Source organism: Apodemus sylvaticus, chromosome 6 (genome assembly GCF_947179515.1).
Source record: "Apodemus sylvaticus chromosome 6, mApoSyl1.1, whole genome shotgun sequence".
Taxonomy (NCBI): domain Eukaryota; kingdom Metazoa; phylum Chordata; class Mammalia; order Rodentia; family Muridae; genus Apodemus; species Apodemus sylvaticus.
Window position 1 is genome coordinate 118,580,691 of NC_067477.1, and position 19,060 is coordinate 118,599,750.

Sequence of the window (19,060 nt, forward strand, 5' to 3'; positions counted from 1 at the left end):
CAGGCTTAGGAGGTCAATGGTTTCAGAGTATGATCATCTGGCTCCACTGCATGTAGGGTTCATGGCAAGATGAAGTCAATATGGAGAAAGGGCAGGGGACAGCTGCTCACCCCATAGCAGCCAGGAAGCAAAGAGGGCAAAGAGGAAGGGCCTAGGACAAGATGTTCCTTTCAAGGCATGCCCCAGTGACCTATTTTCTCTAACGAAGATCCTCCTCCTGCTTCCTGTCATAACCCCCAATGATGCCATCGCACACGAATGATCCGTTCATTAAGTCAAAGCTCATATTAAATCACCCCCAAAGATTATGTCTATTAACTGAGGACCAAGCCTCCAATACATGAGCCTTTTGGGGAGGAGGCAACTCCTATTCAAACCACAGCAGGCTATAATAATGCCTACATGAATGGGGATTGTGGGTATAAAAACAAGACAGTATGTGGGAAAGTGCCTAGTGTGGCTTTCAGGCTCTCAGAATCAATTAGAAAATAACTCTGTACCCTATAGGCCACCAGATAGAAATGGGCATTAAGATTGCATTCTAAGTGCCATGGGCACTGGAAACTTTCTATCAGGACCAAGCTGGGTACACTTGGTTTAGAGAATCTGTATTGAGTAACATGCACAGGGCTCTTAAGAACTAGAAAATGGGAAGAGAAATCCTTAGGAAGAACTCAAGCCCACACTCTGCTTTAGGAACCATAGTGGTTTTAGATACAGGCAACTAATTGGGATTCTCAGTAGGTTTGACATAGGTCCTCCAGTTCTTAGCATCAAGAAGTTAATGGGCAGAAGTGACAACTCAGTTGGTAAAATGTTTGCCTTACCTGCATGAAGACTTGAGTTTGATCCCTAGAATTTCTGTTTAAAAACAGGCCTGGTGTAGAATCCTGTACTTCTAATCCCCTCCATAAGAGGTGGAGACAGTTTGGCTTAACAGTTAAGAGCAATTCCAGAGGTCCTGAGTTCAATTCCTGGCAACCACATGACTCACAACCATCTATGATGGAATCCAGTGCCCTCTTTTGGCACGTCTGAAGACAGCTGCAGTGTGCCCACATACATAAAATAAGTAAATAATTTTTAAAAAAGAGGTGGTGACAGAGATCACTGTGGGTTGCTGTCTAGCCAGTCAAGCCTACTTGGTGAGTTTCGGGCTAGTGATAGACTCTCTTTCAAAACAAAAAGAAAACAAAAACAACAAAACCCTTGATGAACCACTCCTACTAAAAACACTACAGGGTCTCCTAGATTCCACAGGTACCCTTGCCCATGCATACATGTGCACCTACCTGTAAACATACATGCACACATATGCAAAAAATGAGCTTGCTAAGAACCTTAGTCTGCAGGTCCAAGAGGAGAGACTCCTGGCTCCTACTCAGCCTCAGCACTAGGAACTCTCACTGCCTGAACTGTCCTCAGTCTCACCTGGCAACCCATGAAGGCCTCTGCTGAGGGCTGTGCCCTCCCCCATGGCAGAATCGCCTCACTCTGTGGACACATTTTAAACTAGTTCCTAGTGATTAAGATTTGCTTCTAACTCCAAGTCCAAGATGAAAACGGACACCTCACTGAGAAATCCACGCTACTTCCTATATTAAATAGTCTGTCTCCCACAGTGGCCTCAACCAGGCTACACTTCAGAATCACCTAGAGGGACTTTAAAGCCTACTGCTGCCCAGAACCTTCCAAGACTTCTTAAAAGAGAGTCTGCAGTGGAACCCAGACTGTGGCAGTTTGGAAAACTCCACAGATGTTCCTAGTTTGCAGCTCAGGTTGAAAACCACTGATTTCATGTGCCATCCATTCATGGAGACTCACATTCGATGTCTCGCCCAGTCTTCAGTGTCTCCATAACGACCTTTGAAGCTAGGCCGGGAAGGGACAGCTATGATCACAACAAAATGAGGACTCAGAGGGGGTGAGCCGGTTCGGAGAACAGGCACTTAGTTCATCCATAGTCCTCAATCCAGGAAACTAGAGTGGTTTGATGAGACCCCCAACCCCCGGGGAAGAGTCTGTACTGATGCAAAGGTCGGTTGTTCCCACTGCATTCTGGGAAGGTAGTAAAGGAAGACCACTGCAGAGCCCCAGAGGCTGCTGTCTCACTCCGTGCCTCTCTGAAGACTCTGATTCAGTAGTTCTGAACCCAGCTGGAAATTCTGCCCTTCTATCGTGTTTCTGGGTTAACATCACAAGGCCTGGTGTGAGGATCAGACTCTGGAAGGAAAAGCGACGCCTGGCTCAGAGGCAGATTCTGTAGATCTTGGGTAAGAAACTGCAGTTAAGAAGCAGGCCTAGAAGGCGGCTGGTGGTGGGACATACCCTGAATCGGGAGCCAGAGGCAGGTGGATCTCTTGAGTTCAAGGCCAGCCTGGTGTACAAAGTGAGTTCCACACAGCCAGGACTACACAGAGAAACCCTGAATCTGGAGGAAACACATCTGAGTCGACATATCTCCCTACTGACTCAGCGATCAAGAGACACTGAATGATCCCAAACACATTTACTAGTTGTCTACTGACTACCTGTTTTCAGTCTTAATTCAAGATCTCGTCATCTATTTCTAAAAAATAGACACTACTGAAGTATATGCCTTAGGTTTCACATTGACTCTTAGGTGTGTTTTCTGTTAGTAACAGAAGTTATAGTTTGTCTGATTGTTTCTTTTCTGTCTATTTACTCATCACTCTTAATAGTTAGGAAAAACGGGTTTGGTGACTAAAATCTTAGTAATGTCAAGGGTTTTGCATTGTCTTGTATGTCTTATATGGACTATCAAATGGTTCTATAGCACACCCAACGTCAGTTACGTTGTTTTAAATTTTAACTTGCAAGTTATATCCCAGTATGAAGGCAAGGAAGTATTGTGTAGAATGAACCACAAAGGAGTGACACACAGTAAACATTACAGAATGTCTAGATGACCATATGGAAGCCCGATAGCAAAAGGGAGCCTTACACACCTCCCGGGGTGGGGGTGGGGGTGGGGGCTAAGAACGCTTTAACCCACCCCACCCCAGTCTCTCTCCTGTCTTCTCTCTGGTTTCCTTTTTCACTCCTCTATCCCCTCTAGCTCATCTCTCTCCCCCCTCCAACCCTGATTGAATTAAATCACATTGCTAGAAGATGAAGAAACCTCTTATGTTTGTATCTCTGTCTCAAACACATGTGACTCAGCCTGGGTACTTCATCAGTATTCGCTGACTAGAAACCACACTGATTCCCTTAGATCTTGGAGGACCACACCATGGTTACCTTGACTTTTCCAATGGAGAATAAGAACCCATTGAAAGCTTTTGAGCTGAGGCACAGATGACAGCAGAATGTGGCAGAGGTTCACAAGAGGTTTCAGAAGGGAGAGAGAGGGGAAGGGAGTGCTTTAGGAGCCATGGATGTACTTCAGAGGATAAGTTCTAAAGGCAATATGAGACTTCTGTTGTCAGATTAATGAAGAAGTAGAGATAGAGGCCCGTTGGAAAAACATTGAAGAATGAATGGGAATGTAGCTCAGTGGTACTGTGCTTGCCTAGTATGTACAAGGCTTCAGGCTCCATTCCTAACATAAAAGAGAATAAAGAAGAGGTTATCATTTACCTTCCCGTTACTAGATATGTGAACATCTAAGTGGAGGAATAGACACGGGCCGTAAGCCAGAAGAACCACAAGAATCAAATAGAAGGCATTTATTTTTTTCTGAAATGAGAGGGAGCTGATCTTCTTTGTGGACAGAAGAGCTGTAGGCATAGCTACGGGAGGTGGTAAGGAACAAAAGAGATCAGTTGAAAGGGCAGAGGGTAGAAGGAGGTGGAACAGGAAGCCACAGATTGGAGAAAATGGAGGACACATGCATTGTCCTCTAGGACCTAAACAAATGGATAAGTAGGCAGGCACTGAGGTCAGGAAGGAGAGGAGAGAATGGCAGAGGCTGTGCCTGGTGTAGCAGAACTTTCTCAGGAGATTGCGAATCATATCACTGCATCAGAAGTGTCTGAGGGAGAGCTGGAACTCAGGTGATGTGTGCCCAAAAGTCAAATATGGACGTGCACAGGGACAAGTACCTACAACCGAGGGCAGTGAGGAACAACAGTTCCACTTTCCAAGTCCAAATCCTCAGTGTTCTGGAGCAAGATAAAGAAGTGTGTATGCCAGGCATGGTCCCAAGCAGGGCACTGCATGCCATCGACTATAGGAAAGTATTGCCTATATTATAGTATAAGTTAGCATTACCTAAGGTAGAGTTGGTTAAACTCTAATTAGTGGCATCCAAACATACAAGAAAACTGACTAAGGACAGAAAAACATTGATAGATTCCTTCGGCTACCATGGGAGGTTTTAGTGGAGGTAAGTATTTGTTCCCCTGAATAAATACATGTGACTGTAAATCAGACTTACCAGATCAGGACACAGGGTCCAGCCATGGCTTGGTTAGAATTGGGGTTTATAGGTAGGACAGTATGAATTGTCAGGCTACTGTGACTGGCGGTACCATCCTTTTCAATCAAATTGTAAGGCAGCAAGCAGTCAGGGGTTGGGAGACAGAGGCTGGACGTGACAGAGAAATAGCTCTTCAAACCACAAGAGTCCAAGAACCATGGCTGACAAGGACTCAGTACATTCAGGATGCATTTTGTCTGCCCTTCTTTCTCCAGGAGGCTTTTTCATTCAGACTGAGCAGCAGAGTTCTTTTACATGTTAGGTATTGTTTGTAGACTGTCTCTGTCAAACACAACCTCTATTATCTTAAGCCTCGGTGCAGCCTGCACTGCCTCTGAACATGACTACATTTAAACTTTCTTAGAAAGATGATTAGCTACAATTCCCTTTCAAATGTCTAGGGAATGGTGCCGTAGAAACCCACGACACAACAAAAACATACTCTTTCAGCTTCCGTTTGGCAAAGCAGCATCCACATTTGGGAAGATAACTATATTAGGATATCATGATATATAGGTGTGTGTGTGTGTGTGTGTGAGAGAGAGAGAGAGAGAGAGAGAGAGAGAGAGAGAGAGAGAGAGAGAGATTTGCCTATCAAATCATGAAGTCTCCCACTAGCTAACATGTGATCTGACACTGTTCAAATAACACCTGTAATTATTAGAAGGAATATAAAACTCCATTATTCCTAAATCAAAAGAAATTGAATGGGGAAAGAAAATCACCTCTGTTAGGTCACACAGCAAGTTGAGACCATAGACAAAAATCTTTGTGTGTCCTTAAGGAAGCTCACTGAATAACCCTACTGGTCCCCTGTGGAGGTAGAATCATGTGAAATTTGGGGTGATAACATCAGCCTCAATGAGCCTTCAGAATTGCTCACTGGTGGTTCCTGCCCAAATCCTTGAATTTCAGTGAAAGTCCTTTGGCAGCAGTTAGCAAGATCAGGCCCTGGGCATGCAGCTGCCCTTGCTGGATCAACTCAGGCGAGCCTCCAGCAAAGTCCTTTATGCTTCAGCCAGGGCTCCAAGGATGCTTGAGGTTTTCAGTCAGCGATAGCATTTTAACCGATGCTTCTCCCCCTCGCAGCTCCGGATGTCCTGGCTCATCCACGGGCTTCTAAGAGGAAACGTGTCTTTGGTGCTGGTGGAGAACAAAACTGGAAAGGAGCAAAGCCGACCGGTCTGGCATGTGGCCACCAATGAAGGCTTAAGCCTGTGGCAGTGGACAGTGCTGTCGCTCCTCGATGTGACTGACAGGTGGGTGACTATCCACTCCCCCACCCCCTGCTTTGTTTTACCCGACAAGGCACAGTGTTGACCTAGGAAGGTCACGCTCCCATGACCTTTATCTAAGGTATTTTATTGGTTATTTTTCTCATTGCCATGACAAAGTACCTGACAACTTAGGGAAGGAAGGTGTCTTAGTTAGGGTTTTACTGCTGTGAACAGATACCACGACCAAGGCAAGTCTTACAAAGGACAACATTTACTTGAGGCTGGCTTACAGGTTCAGAGGTTCAGTCCATTATCATCAAGGTGGGAACATGGCAGCATCCAGGCAGGCATGGTACAGGCAGAGCTGAGAGTTCTACATCTTCATCTGAAGACTGATAGTGGAAGACTGACTTCCAGGAAGCTAGGATGAGGGTCTTAAAGCTCACACCCACAGTGCCATGCCTACTCCAAAAGGACTACACCTACTCCGACAGGGCCACACCTTCTAATAGTGCCACTCCCTGGACCAAGCACATACACACCATCACAGAAGGCTTTGCTTTGGCTCATAGCAGGGACAACAAGATGACAACAGCATGAGGCAGCTGGTCACACTGCATCGGAGATGAGTAATCAGAGAGCGATAAAAGCTAGTGCTCGGCTGGCTTTTTCCTTTTACTTCAGCCTGAGACTCCGCCCCATTGAATGGTAAAGCTCGTTTAGGTTGGGTTTCTCCTCCTCAGTTAACCCAACCTAAAATCCTTCCACTGACAAGCCCAGAGGTCTGTCTCCTAGACAATCGTAGATCCTGTCAAGGCAGCAGTCAGTGTCAACCATCACAACCATGTACACACAGAGATATGCACATCTCCTGCCGGATTGCCAGGAGCTTGAGATTTCTTCAAGGGATGGCGCGCTAATGAACCCTCATCTCCTGCGGCTCTCACCTGGCCTGATTAGCTTCCTTCAGGATCTGTCTGTGGAGAGAGCCGAAAATTGGGCACTCCAGCTACTACCAAATGATGCTCCTGTTTCATATCTCCATGACATTTTCTCTCACTTGATGGATGTTGCCTGACTTTCCCATGTGCCATTTCCTCTCCCTTCGTTAACAACAAAACCTTAGTTGGTGGGCAAGCTTCATCGGTATTCTCTACCATTCTTTTAAAGAGAAGAAGCTGAAAGATCAAAGGAGCAAAACAAGTTGGCCTCGGAGCCAAGGCTGAGGCTATGGTCTATTGACTCAGCTCCAAAGGCAGATGACATAGGGACCCTGATTCTTTTCAGACTTTTCTGTCAATGACCTCTGTGACCTTGGACAAGAGCCCTGACTCCTTTGAGCCTCAGTCCTTCCCACTTCCAAATGGATATGGTTGGATTACCTGCTCCACGTGGCACTGGATTAGAGCGGAAGCCCATGGAGTTCCGCTGCCACTTGTCTCCCTAGGATGGCACTACCCTGCCACCTGCAGTCAGCCTGAAGCAAGCAATGCCTGAGTGAAAATATCCTGGCACCGCACCATTTCTGTGACACTCTGCTGTGCTATACTCAAAGTCCCACAGGTGGTACAGACATAGCCTACAGCAAAAGGCAGGGCAGCATCATATCTACAGAGTAGACTGGAAGGGAAAACCATCTGCTATTGGCTACGCACCAAACTCTACCATCCAGTGCAGCCTTTACAATAGTATTACAAAAGATACTCAAATTGCCATTCTGGTGAGCCCACCTTTGAAATACGAGGACCAAAGGCTCGAAGCAGGGCAAAGAGTGACACCTGTTGTCATGAGGCTTCATAAGTGTGGATGGGGGCTTTGACTTCTTCTCTCAAAGCTTATAATATGTCGTTCCTTGCAACTTCTAATGAGAACTCCCCTGTTATAGGGAAGAAGCCCCCTCCTAAGTCTGAACAGCAGCCATCCACTCCTTCAGATGTATGTGGCTTTATGATCAGAGCCCATAGATGTTCCAGGCTCAATGACCCTGGGACATATGGATTTAATTAAAGTGGAGGAAGGGAAAAGTGTGGGTGCCACCTCCATAGGCTGGTCTTTTATCCTTTAGGATTGTGATGGTCACACACAGGGATTGGAAGCTTGCGGGTGATGCTGGAGCCATCCCTCCTGGGAGATGTAAAATTAATTCTCATGAATCAAAGTGTTGTTTTGTTATCCCCTCTCTCTTCAACCCAGCAAGTTCTCTCTTTCATAGCTACTCCAGGAGATTTAAAACAAGTTAGATGTTGACTCCCTTTGGCAGGATATATATTTGAAGGCGACTTTGTTCCCAGCCTTCCTCTTCCCCCCTTGACAGTTTAGCAGTCTGATATTTCCGATATTGATACTGAGGCCAAAGTGTCCATTTGAGGATACAGTGAAGATTCTGACAAAAGCCAGCTTGGTTCGAAATGCATTGTGACCTAATTCACGCATAATTACAAGGGGAAGAAAGTGTCTCCATTCACAAAAAAAGCCTGCCAGCCACCAACTTGTTCCCAAAGCTAGAGGCAGTGTGGGAGGCATGCAGATGGGACACCCAAGATGAGGAGCTACAGGTGAACCGTCTGACAGCTTCCCTTGCTAAAATCAAACTAGATGTAGCAGCGGTGGGGAGAAAGCTGGACAGGAGTGCTGACAAGTGAGTGTGGCCCTCCAGACAGGACAGGCACGGGCTTAGTGAGTGCTGTGACCTCACCCCATTGACTGAAACTCCCTGAGCCTTAGCATCCTGTCCTGTAAGCAGTAAAATCTTACCAGATTGCCATGGGAATAAATAATATGATCATCAAAGAATCTATACATAAAGGGGTGTCAGTAGGTTTTCAGCATCTTTTATTCTAGCCTCTAAGCGGCTTCATACGTAATTTATTGAACAAACAGTACAAATCCAGCCACTGATCTTCCATGTTCTGCAAAATGGAGACATTACAGTTGTCTCTTTGGTTTGGAGAAGAAAAGTGTTTGGTGAACTCCTCAGTCTACACTAAATGCTTAATCACTAAAAACTGCTGATAAGGAATATAATTAAAAGTGACAACTGCTCCTTCCCCTCACCCACACAATGCCTCAGAGGAGGCTGGCATAGTCATCTTAGAAATGATAACCGGTCATGTGGGCCTCAAAGGGGTGGGTCTCGTGACTGTGTAAGTCGCAGGCGTTCTCTTCAGTTCTGGTCACCGATGGAGGGGCAAGCAGCACCTTCTTCGGACTTCTTCTCGCTCCCAGGCCGCCATAACTGCCTGGGTTGCCACCAAGTGAAACAGGGGAAGGGAGGAAGGAGAGGAAGAAACCAATTAGGGAAAGAGGAAAAGAAGATGAACAAAAGACAGAGGCAAGCCACCTCCCTTCTCCCAGCCCTGAGGTAGCCATTAACAGCCTACGCCCTCGGCCTTCACCCCACAAGGCTCCTCAGGCAAAGCCTGGTCTCCACCACGCAGCATCTTCCTCTTCATCAGCGCCCCATCATAGACCTTAGCCACTGGGGATGTTACTCTCTATGCTTCTATCATCTCAGCTCCCCCAGGGTCTCCAACCCTACACCTCACGGAGTATTCTTATCAAAGATCCTATCAAAGATAAGATCCCCATAGCCCCTGGGTAGACCATGAGCAATTCTTTTCAACACAAATCTGTTCATTTCCCTGGCTTCCTGAGGCTTTTAGGGTATTCCCGACGTTCTCCAATAAGACCTTTATTTAAGGTTATGTGTGAGATGTCCAACCTCAGCTTCAGTATCTCATACCATTTTTCTCTTCCTCTGCCCAGACTCCTCTCACTCAGTGGTACGAAGCCAAAATTCCTTTCCCCCAGGCTTCATATCTTCAAGTCTCTACACATCAATATTCTTCCTTTGCCGTCCACACCTCTAAATTTCACCCCTCATTCACTTTTTGAGGAAGTCTTTCCTCAGTCCTGGACTACCTGTGTGCCCACAATGTGAACTTGTGGCTCTTGAGGCAACCCTGTGCCTTTTTTCTCATTTTTAATGACTTTTTTGTAATATTTGAATTGGTACACAGGGCAGAGATCATGTCCCTATCTTATATGTCACTGATATCTGAACCTAGTAGCATGCCTAACACCAAAAGCTCAATAAATCTATGTTGCCAGAATATGTCTTGAGAAAAATTGACTATACCTTAAAACTGCAGCTGAATGAACTGAGAATTCACCATTGGAATCCCTTCAGCACCCCTCTTCTGTTCAACCAGTCTAGCAAAACAGACTAAACCACTTCACAATAAACTCGACCACAAAGTGTTCCATGTTTCAAAGCAGCACCTGTGTCCTGTCAGAAGAACCAAAACAGCATTTGTTACTCTTGTGACAGGGAGTCCCTCTTTGGAGACTTGCCTGGTGCCTGTGCTTTCTTTGTGTGTGGTCACTGTCTTGTCAAAACCGCTTTATAAGAAAGACTTTGATCTTAATCATGCGCCCCGGTGCCAGTGAGCTGGGAGCTAGAGCTAAGCATGGAGACCGAAGAACTGTAGTCAGATTGCTGCCCCACCGCAGCAATGCCTCAGGGACTGTGCCACGTACCCATAAAAGGCTGGCAGCCAGAAGCTGTGCATCCATGAATGGTATCTCTTCTGTCCATTCACAACTATGCGAAGTGAGAGAAGTAACATAATCGTCTGCCATCATTATGAAATTACCATAACTCTACAACCAGACTGCAAAGAATAACAAGGAAAAAGAATGCCCAGAGCAGAGCCCGGCATGTCGTGAGCAGGGGCAGCATCCCTGGAATACAGATCCCTGCACTCTCCGTAATTTTGAAGGACAGAACCAATTCAAATGTGTTTAAAGGCTTCATCATGGTCACACATCTGTCTTGGGCAAATATGGCTCCTTTCTCCTTCCTGTCTCCTACCTCTTCTCCCTCCTCGACTGTGGATGCCATTAACTTTTCCCTTTCTTCAAAATGGAGGAAAAGCAAGTTCTCTGTCTGTATTGTAATCAGCATTCTCTTCCAGGGATATATTCCTGGGTTTCCACTTCATTATCATCTCTCTTACTGAAAGCAGTGTTTCCCACTGCCCTAAGCTTTGACACGGCTGACAGGGTAGAGGCTGCCGCGTCGAGCTCTTTATGAGAGCGATTGGGAGATACATGGATCAAATCATGTCGCACAAATCACTGCAATCGTACAGTCAAATAGAAAGCACGCAACTTATCACACCTGTGCAAGCTCCGTTCCCCAACACTGTCATTAGGAAGGCTTTTAGCTGTATGCTGTATACATAGTCTAAAAAGAAAAAGCGTTCCCTCCGGAGATATTTAGGTTTCCTGTTCCCTTTTGCATCCTTTGTCCTAAACGGCAAGTGAGGTGTTCCGCAAATGCATCTTCCAAACGAGCTCGGTTAAGCTGAGAGTTATGTCCTCATGCAGCTACACCAGAAATGCCATAAATGCTTTTTCTCCCCGGCTCAACTTTTGACTATCATCTCCAGCCTCCCTGCTTTACCCGGGGAGACTATGGACAGCAATAGTCTCCCTTTTGAGGCATCTGTCTGCCCTCAGGAAAGATTTAGCGGGGCATTTTCTTCATCGTTGTCTGTGTAGAGAAGAATAGACTCCAGACACTACGGACAATCCTGGGCTCATGGGTCTAGACATCCCCCACCCCCAGAAATGTTATGTTTAACTCGTATCTTTCATAAATTGCATCACATCTTCCTGGTACAGCCGTGGATGAGTTTCAAATGCTGGTCAGAGCTAACACGTGTTGAGTGCTCACTGCTGGCCAATCACTGTAACTAGTTCTTAGATGCATTATCTGCTTTCATCCTTCAAAGAGCCCCTTGGGATAGAAACTATAATTAACTCCCTTTGTATATGAGAAATCTGAGTGCTAAAGAGGTTAAATGATTTTCCCTTAACCCTTAGGCCACTCTGCTTTCTAGGCCCTGCCTGAGGAAATACAATGTCATGCTTGGAAGAGGTAGAAACCTGGGTACATGGTAGGCCTTGGGGCTGACAAAATATTTTGGTTCTGGGCTATTTTTAGACCATATTTCTTACACATTTCAAGCTAGTTGTTTAGGCTTTTTTTCTTTGCTTCATAACCCCCTGAGGCCCATAATATTTTATATACTTTAAAGGTAGTTGCTAGAGAGATGACTCAGTGTATGAAGTGCTTATATGCAAGCATAAAGATGTGAACTTAATTCCTCAGAACCGAGGTTTAAAAACCAAAAGCCAAGCTAGGCTTGGTGGCACATACTTTTAATCCCAGCTCTTGGTTGGCAGAGGCAGGTGGATCTCTGTGAGTTCAAGTCCAACCTGATTTACATAGTGAGTTCCGGGCCAGCTGGCATTACACAATTACCCTGTCCAAACACAGGCAAACAAATTGATCACAGCACTGGAGGCAGAGACAGGAAGATTCCTGGCTCAAGCTGGCTAGTCACTCTAGCCAAAATCAGAAGGATCCAGGTCAGAGACCTTATTTCATAATGTGGAAAATGGCTGAGGAAGACATCAAGATCACAATCTCATTTCCGCTCATATACACACACATGTGCGCACACCCACACATGCAAACCTTAGATGAGCTATGTTACAGATTGTCATAACAGTGTAATAGAAACCAAGACGAATGTCTTTTCTCTATGTCATGGGGTACCTTGTCTGTCTTCTTAATCCCTCCCACTACCTCCTGATGAAGACACTTCCTATCCAGGCTACTCTGCCTGTGTTCTTGCCCTCACATCTCCAACGAGGACACAATCACCAAAAGAAACTGGCTTTCCCCTCCCTGTGTCTTTGCAGGTCATCAATCTAGCGTATCTTTGGCTGTCCCTCTACCATATGCTTCCACTCCAGAACCAACCATAGATTCTGACAGGGACATCTAATTATAAATATATGAATGTACCATCGCCAACAAAGGCATAAGAACAAAAGACATTTAGCTGTCCATTTCACGACTCCCTCTGGGTAGCTGGGAATGAGCTTCATTGCCAGAAGGACACTGAGGAAACCTAGCCCTAAAACTGCAAACCAGGTTGGGCAGAGGCCTCCTTGTTCACCAGGGAAACACAGCAGGGGGCAAACTCTGAGTCCCTTCTCTCCTGCCTGCCCTCCCTCTTCCTCAAATTTTGGTTTTGCCTCCAGGCTAGTCCCACCCCAGCAAATAGACATGCAGAATAGGAGAAGGCTATGTCTCCATGCAAAGCCACACAAAACGGCACTGGCTGCCCACTGCTGGGCAGGCTACTGTGGTGACTGCATCCCCTCACTGTTTACCCATAACCACCCCACCGTGCAGCTTTGCACAGGGGCTCTACGCCTTCCAAGCACAAGGTGCTGATTCAGGTCCACACACTGAACCACGAGGATCCACTTTTCAGATGAGAAAACTGACGTCCAAGAGCCCACTGGTCTCATCTCCGTCTCTTTCTTAACCAGACAATATCCTGTGAAGCCGCTCAGGATGAAACGGCACCAGCTTTCATCTTCAGCCAAGCACTGTGTATTTATTATCCAGCCAGTGTCTGCTGCCTGTCCAGTGCTGACTGGTGGGCTCCCACGGATATTCTAGAACAGCTGAGTTATCAAGAAAAATGATCTCACAGGGCCTGGCCAGGAAAACAGGTTGCTGCATGACAGAGTCTGGGTGCTAGTGGAGGGAGTCAGAGGATCATGGAGTCTAATAAAACTGCATCCGTTCTTCCCAGCATGCATCTTTCTTCCCAGAGTGGGCCTTTCTTCCCAACATGCATTTCTCTGTACTCTGCAGAGTCTCCTCTCTGCCAACCATGCCACAATGAGTATTTATCAAAAAACACTGTTGTCCGGTGAGATTAAATAATGACCCAGAGGTACACACATTAAGGATGAAAAAGTCAGGGGGTCTCTTCTAGTCAGAAGATACACGTGGAGACAGCCTAGAGAATCTCACAGACTCCAAAGGGGAAGCTATCTCACATGTTTTTCCTGAGGTGATTCCACGCATGTAAGAAACATGAGGGGAAACAGGAAGGACTCAGCTCTCCCAATAGGGGATCAGCACTGCAATAGCTGGAGCTTCGTGTGGACTGTTGATAACCTTAGCCCGAGACAGTACCACGAGCCTGGAGACCACAGTGGATAAGTTATGCCACTAAGTCTAACAAGTCTTCCACCGAAAGGGCTCAGGTCCTTCACACACACACACACACACACACAGACACACACACAGGATGTGGGATGAAGCACTGGCCTCCTAGGCTGTCCTCAAGGTGAGGCTCTTGTAAGGAAGAGTCCCTTTTCTTCTACCTCTGTTCTGTGCCTCTTGTGTACATGTGCTTGTGCCTTCTCACCCTCATTATCAAAATGTGGGCCTTCAAGCTCTTCTTCCAAGAGAAGCCATGAAACAGTCAGTGCAAAGATGCAACTAGGAAGCAAAGGAGTTTTGTAGCTCAGAATCCAGCTTCTTTCAAATGTCTGCTATCAGAGTCAAGAAGTGACTTCTAGGTTCCCAAGGGTCATAGGCAGCACTGTTATCTTACTGAAGACGCTTCTATTATAGAACCATGTTATAAGTCTCTGTTTGCGCCACCTGAAAGCCCTATAGAGCAGTTGTCAGCCATGAGAGGTCAGCCAACACCTGCAGGGCTGAGTCACTCAAGGGGGGCTGAGAATAAAACGCTGGCCTGGTGGAGCAAAGCCAAATGTGGCCTGGGTGGAACCAGGCAGCTACATGGAGTACCCAGACAAGGGTGTAGACCTGTAGTCAGCAGACAGGTGACATCAAGGACAAAAGGAGGGACCAGGTTCCATAATGAGCCCAGAGCCTTGTGTACAGCACACCGACATGAGAACAATCATAGCTTTGCCCCAGCATCTTAGACTATTCCCCCTCAATGCACCCTGCCTGGCTCGCCAGGATGCCCCTGGTCCTAGAATGCAGCCAGAGTGTGTAGCTAGGTAAAGGCTGCAGCTAAAGAAGAGCTCTATGGTCTCCTGCAGCCAGCAAAGGGCAGGGTTTATCCATCACCATGAGCAGTTAGTCACCAACCCACCTATGCCAAGTATACTGAATAAATCCTGAGTACCTTAGAAGTACTGTTGCTTGTTGATTGGGATAGCAGCACCCGAAGTAACAGTAACCCTTCAGTTCCCAGAGCTCTATAGAAGGGAAATCCATTTCTTTCTCATATAAAATCAAACATGGGTATGCCTGGTGAGTTCAGGAACCTATCTATACCTCTTCCACTCTGTGGCTCAGGCACATACTCCCACATAGCTGTGTGCCCACATAAAAGAGAAGTGCATTAAAAATGGGCGAGAGGAGGAATGGGAGGGGAAGAGGAGGAGGGGGAGGGGAGGAGGAAGAGAAAGATGAATGGAAAGAAGAGGAGTAGGGGAAGAAGAGGAAGAGGAATGGAAAGAGGAGAGGAAGAGAAGGAGAAAGGAAGAGGGGGAGGAGAAAGAGGAGGAGGAGAAAAAGGAGGAAGAAGAAGAGGAGGAAGAGGAAGAGGAGGAAGAAGAGGAGGAGGAGGAAGAGGAGGAGGAGAAAGAGGGGGAAGAAGAAGAGGAGGAGGAAGAGGAAGAGAAGGAAGAGGAGGAGAAAGAGGAAGAGGAGGAAGAGAAGGAGGAAAAAGAGGAGGAGGAGAAAGAGGAGGAGGAAGAAGAGGAGGAGGAAAAGGAGGAGGAGGAGGAGGAGGAGGAGGAGGAGGAGGAAAAGGAGGAGGAGGAGGAAGCAGCAACCAAGAAATACAGCTCTCTTCTGTGGGCATCTATCAGAGTGTCACTGGAAAGTACAACTCCCTCATTAGCTGCTCTGGGCACTGATCAGCCAGCATTTCCACAATCTTCATAATTCCAAGCTGAAATCAATTCCAGGATCTATTCTGAGGTGTGAATGTTTCATTCCCCAAATTTTATGATGCAGCAAATTATTACTTTCTGGCAGAAATCATCTCAGATTTTTACCAAACTTTCTCTTTTCTAAAAACAAAAAAAAAAAAAAATAAGCAGGAAAAGAATACTTTGAAAAGGCTTAAGACTGCCAAAAAAGCTTCAGCCCACAAATCTAACTGAATGTTACTATGAGCCAGAAAACTCCCCAGCTGCCACTAAGAAAATCCATGTATCCCACCCATCGAGAGACACTCTGAGAAGACCACATCTTAGACTTGGAATGCTGTCTTCAAGAAGTTCCCCCAAATGACTTTAATATGTAACTGTGTTTGAAAGACAATGACAGATCCAAGTCTCCTGTGGGCAAGATGGGGAACCAAGAAGTATCTGGAGAGGTATTACTGACTGTCAGATTGTCGGCAATAGTGTATTAAGTTCTGTCCATGCACAGGGCTAGCCTCTTGCTAAGTTACAGGATTTGAATGGCATTGAGAATACATGGGTTCAGTGGCAGCCTAACCCACTAGCATTGCACAGGCTCCCAAGATCTCCCAGTATCCAAGCAGTCAGGCCAGTGTAAATGGGGCAAGTGAGCTAATAAGTCAGCCCTCAAGAAAAGTTCAGATCTTAGAGAATGAGACTCAAGGCCATTCATTCTAGAGACAGTGTCAGGGTAAGCAAAGGTCTAAAGACAGGAATGTTTTCTGTTGTTTCTGGGTTGTGTCAGGGAATTGTGGGTAGCCATCTTGAACAAGAGGGCATGGTATGAGGAGGCAATGTGCTTTGGGCTGTGAGTATAGGTAACAGGAAAACCAAATGTGAAATAATTAGAACCACAAGGTGGAACTCAGAAAAGGGAAGTTGGAGAGACATTACAACAGAGGCCTAAGCTTCTGCTGCCTTCCATAAGTTGTTCAGGGGCAGCTTTGGAGTTGTTCTCTGAGAAGGGAGAAGATATGGCTGATGTCTCAGCATGCTGTGCGCATCCAGGCATTGATATACACAAATCAAACCCTCATAACTCTGGAAGGATCTGGCCCTGTTTCCTCTCTCAGAAAATATCTCAGATCATTGGAGCAAGGAGTAGATTAGTAATTCTGAGGCTTTAAATCCCATTGCTAATGCTGATTTACTGTGACGTTTGGGACAAGCTGTTGCTTTGGATTGCTGTTTCCACAATCAAGAGCACAGAGCACTGAGGCAGATCAGGCCTGTGTGCCTCATTTAAGAGGCAGTTGTTCAAAATGGCACTACGTGAACCCCCTTTATAATAGCGGATGTTCAGATCTGCTCAAGAAATTTTTTTGGGGTAACATCCACAGTTCAGTTTACAAGTCAACAGATGTGTGTGTGTGTTTTATAACCCTTAATGCCTGTGGAAATGAAGTCCTATGTTCTCAACCCTTCTCCCTCTAGGCACAGTCTGGAATCTAAGGGATAAATGAGCCTCTAATATTTGGAGCAAAGCAGAATCCAACTAAACATATTTGTCCTCCAGGAGGAGCCTCGTTGACATAACTTCTATCCTCACTTCCAGGCAAATGATTGGCACATCTTCATTTCCACATGAGTCCCAGACCCTCGTTGCCAACTGCCTGATTGGCACCTCATGACATCACAGTGTAATTCCCCATGCACTTCTGTTCATAGCTCCACTGTCACTCTCCTAGATGTCCATTTCTTGAAAGTCTTCCTTGGGTTTTCTCTCACCAGTCACAACCAGCATGCCCCCTGGCTTGAACAGACTTTAGCTGTGGAGGTCAGAAGTCCCATAGTCACTGAATAATGTGAATTACACAATATCCAAACTCCGTAGGCCATTTCTCTATGTTCCTGGCTGACTCATACCATGGGCACAGACAACTTTTGCTCCAAGGCAAAGGATGATATGTATAATTTGTCATTGTCCAAGGAAGCACAGATTTATCATTAAAGTAGGATATGAAACGGAAACAATGATGTAAGCTCCTATCCTAGAGAAAGGCAGTGGAAAAATGCTTAGATGGCACCTGTTCGGTCCTGGTGCTTTGCCCAGGGTCCCACCAAGTCTGTAGCCCTGACTTACTCTACAACAATATTTTGAGATTCAGTGCTTTCCAGTTCACCTCCATAGAGATGTTCTTCTCAGGGAAGAAGGAAGCTTAAACCATCCTGTCCCTGGGTCCTTTCATTGTTGGAAAGCTGCCGTATCCAGCACCATCTCTGTCTTCCAGGGCACACAGCAACAGAGATAGAAGCAAAGAAGTCCTCGTGAGGACTCTCCGCAGGTCCTGAGATACAGGAGTGGGCAGCCCAGTCTTTAAGAAGGATAGATTTGGTACCTTCTGACGGAGATAGTTTTCCACAGCCTCAGTTGTTCCAAAGGGCTTGTTGAACAGTGTGTATGAGACTACATGAGATTCAATGGGTTGGGTGGTCTTGCAACAGATGGCAGAAAGCATGGCCTGAGAAATGAGAGGCCTGCTTTTTCCTAGTGGGTAACTGGCCAAGGTAAGCAATGCTCCTGAGAGATCTCAGACAAGCATCATCTCCTTAATGGATTCTTACATGCATGCCTCTATGTGTGAGTGAGTGTGCAAGTAGGGTCAGGGGTGTGTAAGTGGCTAAGGGTATTCTCATTTTCTTTCTCCCCTCCTCCTCCTCTTCCTCCTCCTCCCCTTCCCCCTCTTCCTCTCTACCCCATCTCTCTCCCCTTAACTCCCTTTGATACTCTCTTCCCACCCAGTACTTAGCCCATCCAAGTCTGTGGATCAAGTATTTTTATCTCCCGCTGCCTCCTCTGCTGGGCCAGAGCTCCAGAAAGCATGGTCCTCTTTCCTTCACTCTCTCCTTTACGCCTGCTTCCCATGCCAGCAAGTGACAGATAGGTCACAGACTGAGGAGATGAGATAGCATAGAAGGAACTTACTGAAGATTGTCTTCTGCCTGTATGACATCTCTCGTTTCTCCTTCCCAAGAACCCTTCAGTGCCATTTCACACATACACACACACACACAATGAGCACACAACTCTCAGGGGTGGGGAGATGGCTCAGTGGGTAAGAACATTTGAGAACATTTGCTGCGCTCCCATGAAGACCCGAGTTTGAGTCTCTAGGATCCATGCAAAGCACTGAACTTGCTAGTGTGCACCTGAAACCCGGTACCAGGGAGGACAGATGAGTCCAGAGAACCGCTGGAGCTTGGTGGCCTCCAGCCTAACTCCAGGCTCAGCAAGAGACCCTTTCTCAAGGAAGAGTGGAAGAGCAGGGCGCCAGATGTCTGTCTTCCTCTGGCCTCCACATGCACATGCAGAAATGCACAACACCACACAGAAGAAAATAAAAGTTAATGAAGGGGAAAAGCAGTGATTGGAAGCCTCGACCTGTGGTCATGGAAGGGTTTCTATAATTCTCCATGCAGTTTATCTGAATATTTGTTTTCTTCTTTCCAGAAGGCTCCCTCACCACAACTAGCCTGGTTGTGCAAGAGAGAGCTCTCTGACCCTTGGCAGCCCTAGAAGCTCTATATTGACTTTTCTCTTGGTGTTATGCCCAGAGGAGAAACCAAGTCT

At 46.3% G+C, this 19,060-nt stretch overlaps 1 protein-coding gene across 1 annotated transcript in view; it reads left to right on the forward strand.

Moving 5' to 3' along the window:
- The window catches only part of Alk (ALK receptor tyrosine kinase), a 718,836-nt gene that overhangs the window by 616,820 nt on the left and 82,956 nt on the right, over positions 1-19,060 (forward strand). Inside the window, exon 9 of the mRNA XM_052186316.1 lies at positions 5,531-5,700. Coding sequence (XP_052042276.1) covers positions 5,531-5,700 — 170 coding nt within the window. The remainder of the gene's footprint in view (positions 1-5,530; positions 5,701-19,060) is intronic.